At 45.0% G+C, this 19934-nt stretch overlaps 4 protein-coding genes across 4 annotated transcripts in view; 3 read left to right on the forward strand and 1 right to left on the reverse strand.

The window, feature by feature from the left end:
- Positions 1-9837: 9837 nt before the first annotated feature.
- Positions 9838-19934, forward strand: part of LOC115481206 — a 61208-nt gene continuing 51111 nt past the window's right edge. Inside the window, exon 1 of the mRNA XM_030220311.1 lies at positions 9838-10123. Within this exon, the coding sequence (XP_030076171.1) occupies positions 9838-10123 (286 nt within the window). The remainder of the gene's footprint in view (positions 10124-19934) is intronic.
- Positions 11293-11685, forward strand: LOC115481213 (histone H2A type 1-E-like). Its single transcript, XM_030220319.1, has one exon. It carries the CDS (start codon positions 11293-11295, stop codon positions 11683-11685), a length of 393 nt encoding a protein of 130 aa, XP_030076179.1.
- LOC115481231 (histone H3) lies at positions 18168-18662 on the forward strand. Its single transcript, XM_030220337.1, has one exon. It carries the CDS (start codon positions 18206-18208, stop codon positions 18614-18616), a length of 411 nt encoding a protein of 136 aa, XP_030076197.1. The 5' UTR covers positions 18168-18205; the 3' UTR covers positions 18617-18662.
- Positions 19125-19791, reverse strand: LOC115481207 (histone H1-like). Its single transcript, XM_030220312.1, has one exon. The coding sequence runs from the start codon at positions 19789-19791 to the stop codon at positions 19150-19152; it is 642 nt and encodes a 213-aa protein (XP_030076172.1). The 3' UTR covers positions 19125-19149.

Below are 19934 nucleotides of genomic sequence, written 5' to 3' on the forward strand. Positions count from 1 at the left end.
CTGCACGGGCCCGGTAAGAGGGAGGGGGGCCCGATGGAGGAGGGGAATGGCGGCGACGACCCCAAGAGGGGGCGGGGCACAGGGCGGAGGATGTCAGGAGGCGGAGCTGAGGTGAGACAGAATAGTGAGGAAGGGAGGGTGGCAGGGGCTGCTAGAATTTTGCTTTTTCGGGGGGGGAGCGGCGGAAAGTGGGGAGCAGCGGGGGGGGGGGGCAAGGCCGTCCGTACAGTACGCTCCTGATGAGCGCCCTTGCCCCCTCCCGATCCTTTTTTTATTTTATTTTTTTTATGTGTTTTCTGACGTCCTTTGGACCAATCACAGAGCTTTTAGCTCTGCTAATGCGCTGGGATTGGCTCAAAGTTTGTTTATTTTTTCACTTAATGATTTTTCCTGGCACAGAGCTGTCCTAACGAGAGGTCCAGACCTCTCGTTAGATTTCCTGCCTTTTTCCTGCGTAAAGGCAATCGGAAAAGGTTAGTGCATGTCGTTTCAATGGGGTTTTCACACTAATTGCTCATCTCCATTCCGTTTTCGTTAGCTGCTGGCTTCCTCGGTAAAAGCCCTTTGATGCATGCAACGGATCAAATTTTCCTCATTGGAGGGTCAACAAAGGCTCATTTAGCTTTAGTGCATCTGCCTCTAAGTGTTTCTCTAGGAGGCAGATGCAGCAACCAAACGTAAAAAAATCAAAATCGTTAAAGTCCCTAACGATTTTTAAAAAACGAAGAATGCACCAAAAAAAAAAGTCACACATGCTCAGATCGGTATTCAAACGTACAATGTATCAAAGAATCACAATACACATCGGTAATCGGCCCCTAAATCATGCGCAGAGCAGCCAAGCGTTTTGCTGGCTGCTCTGAGCATGCTGCAAACGTAAAAACAAACAAAAAAAAAAGCCACAACACATACACGTGGCTACCCGGTCAGCAAAATCCAAAAACAAAGGATCGGGAGGGGGCAAGGGCGCTCATCAGAAGCGTCCTGTATAGACGGCCTTGCCCCCCCTCCCCGCTGCTCCCCACTTTCCGCCGCTCCCCCCCCCCCCGAAAAAGCAAAATGCTAGCTGCCCCGGTCCCCCTCCCTTCCCTTCCTGTTCCTGTGTTCCTCCGCCTCCCGTCATTCTTTCGCCCCGTGCCCCGCCCCCGCTGCCCCCCCTGAGGTCGACTACGCCACTCCCCCCCTCCACCGAGACCCCCCTCCCTATTAACGACCCGAGCAGCGCCTCTCACCTCTTTCTGAAGCGCTGCACGGGCAGGAAGATCTATTGTGTTGGTTGTAGAGTCTCCATGAGGTCTCTTCTTCCCTGGCCCAGGCCCCGCCTCCTTCTGACATAGATTACTTACGTCAGAAGGAGGCGGGGCCTAGGCCAGGGAAGAAGAGACGTCATGGAGACTCTACAACCAACACAATAGATCTTCTGCCCGTGCAGCGCTTCAGAAAGAGGTGAGAGGCGCTGCTCGGGTCGTTAATAGGGAGGGGGGTCTCGGTGGAGGGGGGGAGCGGCGTAGTCGACCTCAGGGGGGCAGCGGGGGCGGGGCACGGGGCAGAAGAATGACGGGAGGCGGAGTTAGCTCTGCAGAACACAGGAAGGGAAGGGAGGGGGACCGGGGCAGCTAGCATTTTGCTTTTTCGGGGGGGGGGGGGGGGAGCGGCGGAAAGTGGGGAGCAGCGGGGGGGGGGGCAAGGCCGTCCATACAGGACGCTCCTGATGAGCGCCCTTGCCCCCTCCCGATCCTTTTTTTATTTTTTTTATTTGATGTGTTTTCTGACGTCCTTTGGACCAATCACAGCGCTTTTAGCTCTGCTAATGCGCTGGGATTGGCTCAAAGTTTGTTTATTTTTTCACTTAATGATTTTTCCTGGCACAGAGCTGTCCTAACGAGAGGTCCAGACCTCTCGTTAGATTTCCTGCCTTTTTCCTGCGTAAAGGCAATCGGAAAAGGTTAGTGCATGTCGTTTCAATGGGGTTTTCACACTAATTGCTCATCTCCATTCTGTTTTCGTTAGCCGCTGGCTTCCTCGGTAAAAGCCCTTTGATGCATGCAACGGATCAAATTTTCCTCGTTGGAGGGTCATTAAAGGCTCATTTAGCTTTAGTGCATCTGCCTCTAGGTTAGGTATTTCCCCTTACATGCTGGTGATGGATAGTAGAGAGCACTCCGTGGTAATAGCCCTGAGTACCTGACTAGTGAGCTTTTCGTTTTATTGACATATTTCGTTGGTGCGAGAAGGGCCGCTAACAAAATAGGCGGGGAAAAGAAATCAATCTTTTCAGAACACAGTAAAAAAAAAAAAAAGTTAGGTATGCCAGAAGTTCTGAGATAATCAGTGAAGACAGAAAATTTGAAATAAAAGCTCCTAATACAGAACAGCAGCTTTTGGCCAGGTCCCCTCTCTCCTAACTCCGGGCAGCAGTTTTAAGGTCTCGACCGGGAAACATTTTCTGACCAATCGCTGCACGGGGCGGGCTTTTCAAACTTTGGCGCTTTTTCTCATTGCATATATTAAACAGCCGCTATTCGAGGGTGTTGCCAGCTTGAACGACAGTTAACATACCTGCATGTGTGTGAGAATATAGAGAACGAACGCACATGTGGTGACATTTCAAACTGTGTGCAGAACTGCCTAATTACTCTGATCAAGGGATTAAAAGATGTGGCATAGTGAGAGAAAACTTGTATTGGAAAATCATGTAATTTGAACCCAGAAACCTGAATGAAATGTAACAAAATGGACCGCTAGATGACCGAGGAGTAAAAGGGGCGATCAAGGAAGGCAAAGCCATTAAATGAATTTTTTGCTTCGATCTTCACCAAGGAAGATTTGAGTGGGATACCGGTGCCAGAAATGGTATTGGAAGCTGACGAGTCAGAGAAACTTAATGAATTCTCTGTAAACCTGAAGGATGTAATGGGGCAATTCTACAAACTAAAGAGTAGCAAATCTGGACCAGATGGTATTCATCCCAGAGTATAACTGAAAAATGAGCTTGCGGAGCTATTGTTAGTAACATGTGATTTATCCTTAAAATCGAGCGTTGTACCGGAAGATTGGACGGTGGCCAACATAAATCATACTTTCTTACCTGTAATGGTATTTTTCTGAGGACAAAGGATCTTCTAGCCACACCTTCTGAATATTCGTCACGGTGACGTGCGAGACCCGGAATCCAATAGGAATGCTTTAAAAGTAAAAACACATAGCATTAGCGCATTCCCGCCCAGACCGGTAGTATAAATACCTTTGACAGCTCAGAATAGTCCGTTCATAAAATAGCTACGACAACCAGGGAGGGTAGGGAGGGATTGTGTGGCTAGAAGATCCTTTGTCCACGGAAAACTACCGTTACAGGTAAGAAACTATGATTTTTCCATGGACAGGATCTTCTAGCCACACCTTCTGAAGACTCCCAAGCATACACAGGTAACCTTACGTGAGAAATTACAATATGAAGCACCCACCAACCTAATTTCATAACATGTTACCTGTGATAGGAGGAGGAGGAAGGTTGTTGCTTACATTGCCTCTTGTAGGATCGACAGCCCAAACAGAGAATCTGCTCGAGATGCTGTATCAAGACAGTAATGCTTAGAAAAAGTGTGTAGAGATGACCAAGTAGCCGCTCTGCAAATATCTAAAAGAGGTGCACTATGTAAAAATGCAGTTGAAGAAGCCTTTGCTCTTAAATTGTGGGCTGTTACATGAGGATGTGATTCTTGCTGCTGATAGCAAAAATTTATACAGTGAGTAACATAAGAAGAAAGTGTTCTCTTAGACACTGGTTGCCTGTCCTTCGTAGAATAAGAGAGGAACAGCTGTGATGGTCTATGAATAGTTGACGTTCTCTGTAAATAGATTGATAGTGCTCTGGTACAATCTAATGTATGTAACCTACTATGCAGAGTAGATTGATGTGGAGGTGGAAAAAAGACTGGTAAAATAATGGATTGATTGACATGAAAAGACGACACAACCTTTGGAAGAAATTTTGGATGAGGTCGTAATATTGCTTTATCATGTAAAATTTGAGTATACGGAGAATAATAAACCAATGCTTGGAGTTCTCCAATTCTTCTAGCTGATGCAATTGCAATAAGGAACAAAGTTTTCCAAGTCAAAAATTGTAAGGAAACTGACGTAAGTGGTTCAAGTGGAGGATCCATAAGTTTTTCCAAAACCAGATTCAGATCCCACGCTACTGGAGGTATGTGAGTAGGAGGGTGAAGATTCATTAAACCTTTCAAAAATCTTTTAGTGATAGGATGAGCCATCACTGTACATTCATCAACCGGATCATGAAAAACTTTAATAGCTGCCACATGAACTTTAACTGAAGATACGACCATGCCTGATTCAGACAAATGAAGAAAATACTCCAATAATACAGAAATAGGACAAGAAATAGGATTTACATGATGTGATCTACACCAACATTGAAATCTTTTCCATTTAGCTGCATAAACCAATCTAGTTGATTGCTTTCTGGAAGATAATAATACATCCAAAACTGGTTGAGAAAAGAATGAAAAATCTAATGTTTTACTTGAACAAACCAAGCCGTGAGATGAAGTTTGTTGAGATTTGGATGCAGGAGTTGACCATTGTTCTGAGATATGAGATCTGGAATGAGAGGAAGAAAATGAGGCTGGAACAGAGCTAACTGTGTGAGCACTGGAAACCAGGTTTGTCTCGGCCAATAAGGTGTTATTAGTATTATGGACGCTCTGTCCTGAATAATTTTCTGCAAGACTTTTGGAATTAGAGGAATTGGAGGAAAAGCGTAAAACAGATAATTTGTCCAGGTAGGGCAAAAGCATTTGTCGCTATCCTTTGAGTTGAAGGCCACCTTGAGCAGTATTTGCGACATTTGTTGTTCTGTGGGGATGCAAATAGATCTATCTGAGGCCAACCCCGTCTTCGAAAAAGAGCGTGAGTAACTGTGATCTTGAGAGACCATTCGTGAGGTTGAAGCTGTCTGCTCAAGACATCTGTAATGTGATTTTGTCGTCCTGGTAGTTACACTGCTCGAATCACCGAATGTAGAGACGGACTATTGACCAGAGTCTGACTGCTTCTCGACACAGACTTAGAGACCCATACCTCCTTGAGTGTTTTATGTAAAACATTGCCACTTGGTTGTCCACACAAACTTGAATCACCTGAGAATGAAGGAGATGTTGGAAAGCCTGAACAGCTAATCTGACTGCCCTCAATTCCAGAAGATTTATGGAAAAACAACTCTTGAATTGTCCACTGACCTTGCATTGAGAAGATCCAAATGGGCTCCCCAACCAATCTTGGATGCATCTGTGGTAAGTATTTTGGTTGGACGTGGTAATTGGAATGGAGCTCCAACCAACAGATGTTGTTGATGTGTCCACCACAACATGTGTAGTTTGATCTGATTTGACAGACGTATCCTTGAATGAAGGGAGTGTCGAATAGGACTCCATCGTCTCTTTAAATACCACTGCAGGGGTCGCATATGTAGACGTGCAAGAGGTAGAACAGCAACTGTTGAAACCATATGGCCTAAAAGTACTAGAATTTTGCGAGCAGAGATGATCTTTGCTGACAGAAAATACTGTATTAATTGATTCAGAACTTGGGCCCGACTGAGTGGCAGTTTCGCTAAAGCTTGATAGGAGACCAGATCTGCTCCTATAAACGTCAATCTCTGAGTGGGGGTCAAATGAGATTTCTTGTAATTGATCACTAAACCTAACTCTTCGAGAAGAAGCATGGTCTTCTGCAAATGAAGAAGATTCTGCTGAGGAGAGTGTGCTACAATCAACCAATCGTCGAGATATGGAAAAGAATTATACCCTGACGATGTAAGTGTGCCACAGGAGCTATGACACACTTGGAGAATATTCTGGGAGCTGATGTTAGACCAAAAGGCAGAACCTTGAATTGGTAATGTCGATCTTGGCACACAAATCGAAGAAATCGTCTTGATGATTGATGAATAGGAATATGCAGGTAAGCATCCTGAAGATCTATGGCTGAAAACCATACCCCTTGTTTTAACAGAGGAAGTATCGTTTGTAAAGATGACATCCGAAAACGTTGTTTTGGAAGAAATTTGTTGAGTTGTCGTAAATCCAGGATTGCCCTGTAACCCCCATCCTTTTTGGTTATGAGAAAAAATCGGGAATAAAACCCTTTGTTTATGTCGTGAGCAGGTACAATCTCTAAAGCATTGAGATTGAGGAGTCTGGAGACCTCTTGTTGCAAAAATGGAATCTGCGAGTTTGGAACATGAAGACGTGTAGGTGATCGAATAGGTGGGGGGCTGTGAAAATCTGAGAAAATATCCATGTTGAATGATATCCAAAATCCATTTGTCTGTTGTTATAGACATCCAAAGAGTTGAAAAAATGTTGAACTCTGCCCCCCACCGGAATCGGAGACAAGGACTGGTCAAAAAGACGGATTGAGTTTTTGCTGCTGGTTTGTTTGAGCAGGTCTTTGTGACCGCCGGTCTCTACCTGATCTAGCCTGAAAATTATAACGTTGAGGCTGAGATTTAAATGGAAAACTAGACCGCTGATGGCCAAAAGATTTTTGTTGTTGAAATCTATTCCTTGCATTAAAATATGGTAATCTTTTATAATTCAATTTAGGAGGCTGCTGTTTATCTTGCTCTAGAGTGTCCAAAGTTGTACAGTCCTCTGTAAGACCTTCAATCAGCTGTTTTACTTGATCTCCAAATAAAGAGTCACCCACACAAGGAGCATCAGCCACCTTTTCGTGAACATCTTCACCTAATGCAGATGCCCGTAACCATGAGAAACGTCTAGATGCAATTGCAGTAGCTGCGTTTCTAAGTGATGTATCAAATTGGTCAAGTGTGATACAAATTATTTGTATAGAACTCTCTTCCAATTTGGTAAGAATCTGTTGAAAATTTGAAACCTCCTGCTGAGGAAATACTGACTGTAATTTAGACAAGTCATCCAAGATGGTATACAAATATTCCATTTGATGAAACATATGGATTGCTATACGAATTGAGAGCATTGAGGACTGAAAATTCTTTCTTGCTAATAAGTCCATGAATTTTAAATCGTTAGTTGGTGGATGATTGGTAATATCTTTCTGCAACTTATGTCGTCTCATGGCCGATTTTACCACTAAAGATGCATGCGGAAGCTGAGTCATACCATGACCCAACATTTCCTGCACCCTGTACTTATTTTCTAATGACCTTTGCGTAGATCTAATAGAATAAGGGGTGTTCCAAATTAATTTGTGATGTTCTTGAAGCTCTGGAGGTATTGGTAATGCTACTAATTGCTTAGATAAATTCAAGTATTTCGTGACTGAGCGTTTGTCCACAGCACTATCAGTCTGAGGAGAGACAGTTATGTTCAAAACCATCACCAACTTTTGTAAAAATTTATGGTAAGACTCATCTTGTACAGATACATTTTCTTCCTGATGTATAGGTGGAAAGGCGGAAGTAGAAGGTAATTCCTGATCTAACTGAGTCTGATCATCAACGTGTAATGAGTGAGACAAAGAAGGTACTGGAGAATTTATACAAGATTTATTTGAAGCACACTCTTGTATTGAACTAGATGGAGACACAGACCATGAACGTTGTCTGTGATCTGTATGAGTCATAGAATTTGTTTGAACGTGCTGTCTGAGGTGACTGCACCTGGTTATTTTCTTGTATTGTCTGCTGATTATGTAGAAGTTTTGTAAGTAACTCCAAAATCTTCAAGAGGTTGATTGAGCTCTTGAAGAAGCATGAGAGACTGAGTGACGAGAAGCTCTATGCTTTAAAGAGCTGTGATCTGAATGAGAATGTAATTTAGAACGTTTCCTCAAAGGCACATCGGATGATGAACTGGAAGGTGATCTCCTACGACGATTTCTGTGAGAAGTACAAGAAGAACGACTATGCCTTGAAAAATTGCTATGTCTGGAATCATGACGGCATCGGGAGGATCGGCCATGCCGAGAAAATCCTCGATGTCGATCGAGTCCACTGCTCGAAGTCGAGTCAGAAGAATGTGAACGAGATCGGCTCCTCCCACCTCGACTGTGATGATCAGCTGATTTCAAAGAACGTCGATATCGACGTCGAGCTCTGGAGCTGACAGCTTCCTGACGAGCATCATGCTCTGTTTGTTGCCCATTAGACACAGCTGTAACCTGATCCCCGGGCCGTAAGGCAAGGGGGGAGAGCAGGGGTAATATTCTCTTCCACCGGAGCTGGGGCATCCGACACTGACACAGACATTACAGAATTCTTATGAGAACTTACAGAAGACGACTCCGATTGTACTTCTGAAGTTAAATATTGTTGCAGCTTAAATGCTCTGATGTCCAAAGACTTTTGGGACATACTTCTACAGGCAAAACAATTTTTAGTATCGTGTGACTCCCCTAAACAGCGCACACATCTAAAATGAGGATCCGTGAGGGAAAGTTTACGAGGACAAGTCGCACACGGTTTAAAGCCCGTTTTTCTGTGAGACATAACAATAGTGAAGGAAAACAAAGATGACTGACTGACTGACTGACTGAGTCTGATAAATCAACTGCGGGTCGTTCCGTCAACGCGGAAAAATTAAAACTGACTATTCTGAGCTGTCAAAGGTATTTATACTACCGGTCTGGGCGGGACTGCGCTAATGCTAATGTGTTTTTACTTTTAAAGCATTCCTATTGGATTCCGGGTCTCGCACTTCACCGTGACGAATATTCAGAAGGTGTGGCTAGAAGATCCTGTCCATGGAAAAGTGTTGTTTGCGTGTCTGCTTCTTCCGGTTTGTATTCTCACACAGTGATAGGGGAGGGGAGACGCACGGCGCTGCTCGCCCGCACATTTGTCCATAAATCCTGACAAACGTGCGTGCAGGCAAAACCCGCCGGACGCCCCGGACATGCCCTCAAAAAGAGGACATGTCCGGGGAAATCCGGAGGAATCCATCTTGCCCAGTTTCCTGTTTCCGGCAGTAGGCAATTCAGGTCACAAGTACCTGGCAGAAACCCAAATAGAAGCATCATTCCATGCCACCAGTTCCAGGGCCTGCAGTGGCTTCCCCATGTCTGTCTCAGTAGCAGACTATGGACTTTTCCTCCAGGAAGTTGTCCAAACCTGTTTTAAACCCAGATATCCAGTTTTACAAGTAGGTGAGCATTAAGGCCTGTGGTTTACTGCACACAATTCTGGTTGTGCTCTAAATCCGGACATGACATTAGAGATATGCTTTCTTGGATTGCTGCACCCCCAGTTGCAGAGTCCTATTCGTCTTGGCATTTAAATCGTGGCCTCCCTACTCTGTTTGTGAGGCAAATTTGATATGATTGGTAGTACAAATTTTTGTTCCACATTTTTCCTGAAAGCAGATGATAGACTACCAATACCACATTTGAGAATACTGGAAAAATAAATCAGTTTAAAGCAGCAATGGGAAAAATAAGCAGAGAGCAACAAAAGAAGTTTTAGTGTGGAATGAGTGGAGACTGAGAAAGGGCAGGTTAGATGGTACTTTATATGTCCCTACTCGTCCTCATATTCCATGTAAATATCCTTCACGAGGCTTCGAATATAGCAACATTTTATGTGTACGGTAAATGGACCTACCACATAGGATCAGTTAAGTTCATTTCTCTTCCTCTCACATGAAACCTTAAAAAAGTTGAAGAATGAAGAACACCGAGTCGGAGGCACGAATTGTGGGGGAGGGGAGGATTCAGCAGGCCCGCCTTTTTTTTAGACTCCAGTTCTCCATAAGGTCCGCACACCCTCTATATTAGTAGCAGTTGGAAAGCTTTCCTCCTATTCTATTGCGCTTTTCACTTTGTAAGATAAAAATGTCTGGTCGTGGTAAAGGTGGGAAGGGTTTAGGGAAAGGGGGCGCTAAACGCCATAGGAAGGTGTTACGCGATAACATCCAGGGGATCACAAAGCCTGCTATCCGGCGCCTGGCTCGCCGAGGCGGAGTCAAGCGTATCTCCGGCCTCATCTACGAAGAGACTCGCGGGGTGCTGAAGGTTTTCTTGGAAAATGTTATCCGAGATGCCGTCACCTATACAGAGCACGCCAAGAGAAAAACAGTAACTGCTATGGATGTGGTGTATGCCCTGAAGCGCCAGGGCCGTACCCTGTATGGTTTCGGAGGCTAAACGACCTGACCCTTAAATCTATCCAACCAACCCAAAGGCTCTTTTAAGAGCCACCCACACTTTCAGTAACAGAGCTGTGATATCAGCGGGGTTTTTTTCTCCGTATGTTGAATTTAGAACACCGTAGTTGAGAAAAGCTGTTATATTGAGAGTGTTTGTGGTGTGTGGGAAATATCTTTTTGCTCTTTAATAAAAGTTGTTATATTGAGGGTGTGGGAAAGATATCTTTGCATAGAAAAAAGTCTTGAAGATCTCCCCTTTAGCAGATAAGGTAAAGGACTAGTGCTATTGCTGAATCAGTCCTTCTGGTACAGGACAATTTTAGCGCTTTAAGTGGAGCAAGTTGGGTGGTTATGAAAACAGTATTTGGGTTGTGTGCGAAAGTTGTAGGCTGAGCTCGCCATTACTTGGGGCAGGTGTACTTGGTGACGGCCTTGGTGCCCTCGGACACAGCGTGCTTGGCCAGCTCACCGGGCAGCAGCAGACGCACTGCAGTTTGAATTTCCCTGGAAGTGATGGTAGAGCGCTTGTTATAGTGAGCCAGGCGGGAGGCTTCTCCAGCGATGCGCTCAAAGATGTCATTCACGAAGGAATTCAAGATGTTCATGGCTTTGGAGGAAATACCGGTGTCGGGATGAACCTGCTTCAGCACTTTATACACGTAGATAGCGTAGCTCTCCTTCCTGCTTCTCTTGCGCTTTTTGCCGTCCTTTTTCTGGGTCTTGCTCACGGCTTTCTTCGACCCCTTTTTAGGCGCGGGAGTAGATTTGGCTGGTTCAGGCATGGCCACAAACTCAACGACGAATTCACTAACTATGAAGAATAGAATCGAGTCAACAAAGCAAAGAGTTCAAGTGAAAAATCTTGTTCCGATGACAATTTATAGGCTCCCAATGCAATGCAAATTGTTGGCGCTGAGTTTCTCTTCTTACTATTTGGTCTAGACCAATGGCACGTCATCAGACCGCCTGGCAGCCTTCGGATTGGCCTATTTGCCTGCTCATTGTGATAACAGCTGAGACAGGCGGGTTTAGGACAGTCGGTTCTTAACCAATCGCGAAGGAGTTTAAAGAAAGAGTGGCAGAATATAAAAGGGGTTCGATCTGTGAAAGTTTCAACTATTTCTTCTAAAAACTGATCGGAATGTCTGGACGTGGCAAGCAAGGGGGTAAAGCTCGGGCTAAGGCTAAGACTCGCTCGTCCCGAGCGGGGCTGCAGTTCCCCGTGGGGCGCGTGCACAGACTGCTGCGGAAAGGTAACTACGCAGAGCGTGTGGGCGCCGGCGCCCCAGTCTATCTGGCGGCGGTGCTGGAATATCTGACCGCCGAGATCCTCGAACTGGCTGGTAATGCTGCGCGCGATAACAAGAAAACCCGCATAATCCCCAGGCACTTGCAGCTGGCCATCCGCAACGACGAAGAGCTGAACAAATTGTTGGGGAGAGTCACCATCGCGCAGGGCGGCGTCCTGCCCAACATCCAGGCGGTGCTTCTGCCTAAGAAAACCGAGAGTCACAAGGCGGCCAAGAGCAAGTAAAGCTGTCGGGCAGAGAGGACGAAACCAGAAACCCAAAAGGCTCTTTTCAGAGCCACCTACTTTATCTTGTAAAGAGCTAGATTTCAGCACGAGCATCACCTTTAAATAAATAAATAAAATAAAATAAGGAATCCTTACTAAGTGTTTCTCTAGGTTAGGTATTTCCCCTTAGAGGCTGGTGATGGATAGCAGAGAGCACTCCATGGTAATAGCCCTGGGTACCTGACTAGTGAGCTTTTCGTTTTATTGACATAATTCGTTGGTGCGAGAAGGACAGCTAACAAAATAGGCGGGGAAAAGAAATCAATCTTTTAAGAACACAGTAAAAAAAAAAAAAAGTAGGTATGCCAGGGAGTTCTGAGACGACCAGTGAAGACAGAAAATTTGAAATAAAAGCTAATACAGAACAGCAGCTTTTGGCCAGGTCCCCTCTCTCCGGGCAGCAGTTTTAATGTCTCGACCAGGAAACATTTTCTGACTAATCCCACAGGGCGGGCTTTTCAAACTTGGCCGCTTTTTCGCTTTGCATATATTAAACAGCCGCTATTCGAGGGTGTTGCCAGCTTGAACGATAGTTAACATATCTGCGTGTGTGTGAGAATACAGCGAACGAATGCACATGTGATGACATTTCAAACTGTGTGCAGAATTGCCTAATTACTCTGATCAAGGGATTAAAAGATGTGGCATAGTGAGAGAAAACTTGTATTGGAAAATAATGTAATTTGAACCCAGAACCCTGAATGAAATGTAACAAAATGGACCTCTAGATGATCCAGGAGTAAAAGGTGCGATCAGGGAAGGCAAAGCCATAGTGGAGAGATTAAATGAATTTTTTGCTTCGATCTTCACTGAGGAAGATTTGGGTGGGATACCGGTGCCAGAAATGGTATTGGAAGCTGACCAGTCGGAGAAACTTAATGAATTCTCTGTAAACCTGGAGCATGTAATGGGGCAATTCTACAAACTGAAGAGTAGCAAATCTCCTGGACCAGATGGTATTCATCCCAGAGTACTGATATAACTGAAAAATGAGCTTGTGGAGCTATTGTTAGTAATATCTGGGCAAGTCACTTAACCCTCCATTGCCCGAGCCTGCCATGAGTGGGAAAGCGTGGGGTACAAATGTAACAAAAAAATAAAAATATGTGATTTATCCTTAAAATCGAGCGTGGTACCGGAAGATTGGACGGTGGCCAACATAAGGCTGATTTTTTAAAAAGATTCCAGAGGAGATCCGGGAAACCATAGACCTGCGAGTCTTGACATCGGTGCCGGGCAAAATGATAAAGACCATTATTGCTCTTCTGTGGATTACAAAAACAAGCACCCCCCTTCAAGCCAGGTAATTGAAAGGAAATGGGTCCTGCAATTCACTGTTTTCCATAGGTGTGTTCAAAGAGGCCATTTGGAGACTATTTGAATGCAGGAGGTTTTTATCTGTTGAGAACTAATTACCATTTGAAGGCAGCAAGGAGATGGACAAGGGGAAGTGGGGACAGGATTCCTGTTTGGCCTTAAAGCAAAGGAGGAAAAGACATATTGAGTGTGGGGACTCTGTGAGAACTGGACCTTGACCCTTTGAAGTGAGATAAGGGTTCCTTTACTGAGGATGTGTTTAATTAACAAAAGAGCTGAAATGTATCTTTTAAGAAAATGTAATCTTTTTATGTACCTTTTGGCAATTATGCCAAAGGAATGACATATCCTAGATGATGCATTCTTGAAAAACCAGTGCCTGATCTGAAAGGCAAGGGTGGGCAATGACAGTCCTGGATCTCTGGGGAGCCAGAGGCTTAGTACATGCCTCACTTGCTGTTTTCCCTTTTGCTTTTGTATCCAATTCCCCCCCCCCCCCCTGCTTATTCTTGCTAAGAAACTAGTTTCTGCTTTGCTGCTAATTTTGTAACAATAAACAGTTGCTAACGTGCCAAGATTGTTTGTTTTGTTTGTAGTTATCTTTTTGTGGTTGCCCAGACTGGTGTCCAAGAAAAATACAGCTGAGGGTATTTGGTTTGGGTAGGGGATTCTGGTTCTGTGATCCAACCAGCCCCCAACATTTTAGGTAAAAGGCCAATTCTCGCCGGACCCTCTTGACCCCATTGGGCACGTGTCCTTGAGGGGTGGGCTTTGGGGCAAGAATACCTAAGCAGCCCACTCTCTGGATCAGGGCTTCCCTGCTCCTTGAATGAGGCTTACCCACCCTCCCTCATTTTGTCCTGGGCCTGGTTTCTGAGCTGATGGGAAGGGTGTGTGTGTGTGTATGTGTTTAGGCGAAGGGCTAGGGTTGTCACAATGGGTGGATACCCGAGTTTATAGGGGTTGTGACTCGTCAGGTATGAGTCATAACAAGAAGCGAGGTACAAGATTTGTTTTATTATGGTGGGTTGCAAAACCCGGTTACCGGGCATGGGGGTCTCATGCGTGCTCCAGGACTTTTGCTATCAAGGTGGAGCTATGAAATTCAAGACTGGCAAGGTGAGAATCCAGTGTGTGTGGATGTCTGTGTCATAATATTTTAAGTGCAGCTGCTACTGTTCAAATTTTCTTGTTACCAATTTATACAATTGGTAATAAATGAAACTGAGGCCTACTGTTTACTGCCAATTAGTGTACTGTGAATTATGTTAAGTAGTGCTGAAGTAGAAAAGCTATGAGTGGGTAAGGGGTTCAAGTTAATCTAAGGTGTGTAATGATATTGACTGGGAGAGGGGGTTACCGTAAGACATAGGTAAGTCAGTCCCAGCTCCAAGGGTTAAATGCTTTATGGCATGAGGTTGAAGGATCCCCATTAACCTAATAGGAGAACAATGGGAGAAAAAAGTTGGACCCTGTTAACTCACAAGTGACGTCCCATATGAATCGTGGGCTGCTCGGAGATGCAGAGATGGGAAAAGCGTCTGATTCCTTTTCATCGCTAAACTGGGAACTTATGCACTTTGCTGTTCATAGTGTAGATTTGGACAATCACAAAGCATTTAATTATACAGCTCATTGAGGGTTTGCCGAGACTGAGGAGTGCATGAAAAGGAAAATAAATGAGATATTTTTCCCGCAATTCTTCTTCCCACAAAAGGTAGTAGTAACCACTTTTGTGTAGACTAATGATGTGCATCAGACAAAGAGCTTTCAATGAACCATCTAGGCTGATGAACTGTCAGATCGTCCAGTACCAATCTGCTATGGATCTTTGTCTTGTTTACTGACAAATTCTCTGTTATGGAGACAGCAGACCATAATTGGAGGTTTGACCCCCAGAATCATGTAATTGCCAAATCCCTGACTAAAAAGAGGCTGCCCAACACCATTTCTTGGTCACCAGAAGGCAAAGCGCTCTTTTCAGCTCCAAAGCCCTGCATTGGTGACTGCTCCAGTACTGGCTAATGCTGAACTACATCTTAAAAGTTATGTGATACACACTTACAGCTCAGCTTATGCCATTAGAAGTGCACTTGGGCAAACAAACCGATAAGGAGAAGCAGGGGCGTAGCCAGACAACAGATTTTGGGTGGGCCTAGGCAAGAAGTGGGCACTAAGTGTTCTTCCCCCCTCCCCCCCCCCAAAATTATCTCAGCTGGTGGAAAAGCGCTTCTTTCCACCTTGGCAATCTGCAGCAGGCATGCGCTGAAAACTGACCATGCGCAGGTACTGGTAACATGGAAAGTAGCGTTTTCGTGGGCCCCGGCCCACCTGTAGCTATGCCACTGAGGAGAAGAGCATTCTGTTGTGTACATGAGACACAAATTCCTCAACAGAGGTACACTTGGTCGCTATTGAGAAAGGTGTCTGTCCTTGATGCAACCAGACTGTAAAGCTTTTACCTGCTGGTCCTCCATATTCTTTACTAACCTCGGTGAGCAAAGTAAACCCTGCATCTCCCGTGACCTGTCTTTCTGTGTGACGAGGAGAGGATTTGAAAATTATCTATAAGTCCTAGGTGTGACTTTAAAGTGCCAGCACCAACAGGGCAGATCATAGAACAGTAGGATTTGATACATATTTTTTTCTTGTGGAGATTGTTTTCTTTCCTTGTTTTATATTTTGCTTTAGCAAGTGTTAACTTGTACATTATTTTCTATGAATGCACCCCAGGCAACACTTGAGCACCTAAACTAGGGTTTTAATTATTATGACAACAAACCTTTAATAGGTTCAATACCAGGATATTGCAGAATAGTATGTGCTAGTTCTCTTCAGTTAGATCAGATTTTTTTTTTAATGAGAATTTTCCCAGGGAAGAGCCAATGAGGAACAGTGTCGTTTTACACCTTTTAAAAATTGTTCCAGAGAGTTTATATAAATGTAGAGCCAGAAATCGCTTTAATTTCACAAATCAAAATGTTTGTTTTATGGCAAGGTGCAATGGGTGGGATATTGTACTACATTGCAGCAGTGCATAAATGGGGAGGAATAGAGAAACAGCACAGTCAAGCTAGGAGAGATAGTGTGTCCGTGAAAGGTCGTGGTTGGGGCTCTGGAGGATACGAGGCACCTATGAATGAGAACAGGATGGAGATTAGAAGAGAATGACAAGATATTCCAAGGGCAGTGGGTTGTGAACAAGAAGATCAAAGAGTATATGAAAGTGATAAACAAGAGTCTATGGAGGAGCTTCATCAGGGGTGTGAATGAGACAAGGGATTCAAATTAAGGTGTTATTTTAATTTTCGGTTAATTTCAGTTCTGACCAGAAATGTATGCTTTGTTCCGATTGTCTCCCTCCATCCCCCCCCCCCCCCCCTGTTATCTGTAAATCACTTTGGTCTATTTTACAATCCCTGGTAGTCTAAGGGTGTTATTGGGGTAGGGGGTCATCCCCATTTACTCCTGCACTCAAAATGTCTACTGGAGCTGGAACATTGGTCCTGCCCTGACTATACCACCTGAGATTGTAAGGTAGTCCTGGGTGGGGCTATTCTTTGTATTCTTGTGGGGTGGTGGGGTTGTACTTATTTTTAAGTAATGCAGGTTTAATCTTGCACAATAGTTTATTTGTTAAATAGAGTGCTCCAAATCAACGCTTTGATACAAAACTGTAGCAGGAATTTCAGGGGCTCCATTATCAAAGCCACAGTAGTGATTCCAGGGCAGAAATGTGACGAAGCCCACTTCATTCCTATGGTGTTCTTCGCATTTAACATGCCGGAATCGCTATCATGGCTTTGTAAAAGGCGTCCTAAATTTGGCATGACGTTATGAAATCAGCTGTGACTTGGATTGTGATTCCATGTGTCCCAATGAAAGGAGAGATGAACCCATCAGTAAACAGGATATCCTCAGTGACATTTAGCCATCTGTATTGTATAGAACAGAGTAGAAAAATGAGCACAAAATAACTGCTGTTTCTACCAGCTACAATAATATCTTAAGCTGTGGTGATATAAACATCATGAAATAAAAAATTAAATATCTACATATAGGAAGCCCCTTATTTCTAGTAATCTTTTGCTATTGTTTTGGGGAAGCGAATATGGTGGCAATCTCCACCTACTGGCTTCAGCCCATATAATGGGCTAGATAGGCTCGTACCTACCGTCTCATTTAACATCCTTGACTTGCTATCCAGCAGAAAGTCCCTTTGTGTGAATTTTGCTTGTACAGCTTTCCCTATCTGTTTTAGAGCTGAGCTGAGCCGGAAAAAAGGGGTACCAGGGGAAGACAAGGCAGGCTTGGCTTCTGCTGGTCCAAAGGCTAGTTTTTGCCAAAAGCTGAATGGGGCCAGTGCAAATAAAGTAGGGTGCATGCCAAGTATACTTTTGCACATTTTAACAACTAATTCCCTCTTCTAACACTGTTGTAGAGAATAAGTTGTCAAGATTTCATTTTTCCTTTTTATGTCCGGGTACAACCACCTGCCCCCTCCCCTCCCCCAGACCTAAAATTAGAAAAATCCCTCGGTAAGCATTTGAACATTTGTTGTTGGCCCTCGGGATTTAGGTTTGCGCCGGTAACTGAGAAGGGTTTCTTTCCGATCACTGCACAGCGCGGGAATTTCAAACCTTTGATTCGGCCTGCTCATTCGTTTACAAGATTTCAAAATGGTTAACTTAATCTAGGAGGGTGGAGAATACGAAACAAAAACGACCCCCCCCCCCCAAAAAAAAAAAAGTAAGTAAGACAACCTTTTATCAGGTTCACTAAAAAGAAAATGTATACCAAACGAACCCAAACCATGTTTTCTGAGCCGTATTCTACGAGGGAAGCCATTGAATCAAGCTCATTTTCAAAGCACAAAGCCTCCCAAAGTTCCATAGAAACCTATGGAACTTAGCCTCCCAAAGTGCTTTGAAAATAAGCCTCTTTTGTCTACCAAGAGAGAGTGATGCACCTCTAAGCAAAGCACCAATCCCGCAACAGGGCGGGCTTTTCATACCTTCATAAACGGTTCTCGGAGCCTATCAGCAGCCATGGAGCAACCTATAAAAGAGCAGAACGGCGCAGCGCGATCTCTAGTCTTATATATACAGTCAGTGGTATCTTTTTGAAAGCAGAAGAGAGTTAAGAAGAGCTTGTGTCCAACATGGCCCGTACTAAGCAGACTGCCCGTAAGTCGACTGGAGGAAAAGCTCCTCGTAAGCAGTTGGCGACCAAGGCCGCTCGCAAAAGCGCCCCAGCCACAGGCGGTGTGAAGAAGCCTCATCGCTATCGACCGGGTACTGTAGCGCTGCGGGAAATCCGCCGCTACCAAAAGTCTACTGAGTTGCTTATTCGCAAGCTGCCCTTCCAACGCCTGGTGCGAGAGATCGCGCAAGATTTCAAGACCGACTTGCGCTTCCAGAGCTCGGCTGTCATGGCCCTGCAGGAGGCTAGCGAGGCTTACCTGGTGGGGCTCTTTGAGGATACCAATCTGTGCGCTATCCACGCCAAGAGAGTCACCATCATGCCCAAAGATATCCAGCTGGCCCGTCGTATTCGTGGTGAGAGGGCTTAGAAAGCATTATGCTCCAGCTACACACAACCAAAAGGCTCTTTTAAGAGCCACCGCATCCCTACACAAAAAGCTGACGAGTCAGTCTGCTCTATGGTTACTACTTAGGGATTGTAGGCAGCATCTTGCAGTCTTTCTTCCGGGTTCCTCTTCCCCCCCCCCCCACCCCAAAACTACTTTATTGAACAATCTGTGCTCCCTCTCTTGGCCTCTTCTCGTCTACTGAATTGTAACGCCGACATCTGAATTGTAGCAATGTGGGTTTTTTTATGCGCCCAGAAAAGGCCAAAGGAGTGTAACTTTTATTCAGAGCGTACCTGCTTCTGCTGAATTTAACCAACTTGCTGGCAGCTACGCCTGCGACTATCCTTTGTAGTACCGAAGCTCCAGCTCATATAATATGTAACTGTGCAGAAGCAGGCTTTTCAAGTCATTTATCAAGAACCAAACTCATCTTACTCTTTCTTTGATCTGTGTGGTGGTGGCTCTGAAAAGAGCCTTTGGGTTTATAAGAGGATCAAGCAAGGCGCACAGCTTCACTTTTTCTTAGATGCCCCCTTTGCGGCCTTTTTGGCTTTGGGTTTCGCAGCCTTTGCTGGACTTTTTTTCACCTTCGGTTTCACTGCTTTAGTTTTAGCCGGGCTTTTAGCTACTTTCTTGGGTTTAACAGCTTTGGGCTTTTTGGGGCTCTTGGCTACTTTCTTGGTAGCGGCTGCTGACGGTTTCTTGGCCCTCTTCGGACTCTTTTTCACTCCCGCCGAAACCGCCTTTTTCGGCTTCTTCACGGCCGGTTTCTTGCTTTTGGGAGCGCTCTTCTTCTTGCTCTCCGGCTGCTTCTTGTTCAGTTTGAAGGAGCCCGAAGCTCCGCTGCCCTTGGTCTGCAGGAGGCTGCCCTTGCTCACCAGGCTCTTGACGGCCAGCTTCAAGCGACTATTGTTCTTCTCCACGTCGTAGCCCGACGCCGCCAGAGCCTTCTTCAGGGCAGCCAGGGACATGCCGCTGCGCTCCTTTGAAGCTGACACGGCCTTCACGATCAGCTCGGAGACGCTGGGGCCCGATGACTTGCGCGCTTTTGCCGCTCCAGCCGGCTTCTTCACCTTTTTCTTGGCTGCGCCTGGAGCCGCTGTTGGTGGTGCAGCGGCTGATGCTGCTGCCGCCGCTGGAGCGGTTTCTGCCATTCTCCCTTTCTGAGTCGTAATAACCCTGAAAACAACAACAACAAAAAAGAGTCTGACTAGGACAGAGAAAAAGCAAATTCAAAGCTCCGCGTTTCCTTGCTAGAAGCCTAGAGGACCGCCTGCTCTTGCTCTTATTTATAGTA

Source organism: Microcaecilia unicolor, chromosome 11 (assembly GCF_901765095.1).
Source record: "Microcaecilia unicolor chromosome 11, aMicUni1.1, whole genome shotgun sequence".
Lineage (NCBI taxonomy): Eukaryota > Metazoa > Chordata > Amphibia > Gymnophiona > Siphonopidae > Microcaecilia > Microcaecilia unicolor.

Bases quoted from the DNA above. Each gene is read 5' to 3' on its own strand.
- LOC115481213 (XM_030220319.1), top strand. From the start codon at position 11,293: ATGTCTGGACGTGGCAAGCAAGGGGGTAAAGCTCGGGCTAAGGCTAAG.
- LOC115481231 (XM_030220337.1), top strand. From the start codon at position 18,206: ATGGCCCGTACTAAGCAGACTGCCCGTAAGTCGACTGGAGGAAAAGCT.
- LOC115481207 (XM_030220312.1), bottom strand. From the start codon at position 19,791: ATGGCAGAAACCGCTCCAGCGGCGGCAGCAGCATCAGCCGCTGCACCA.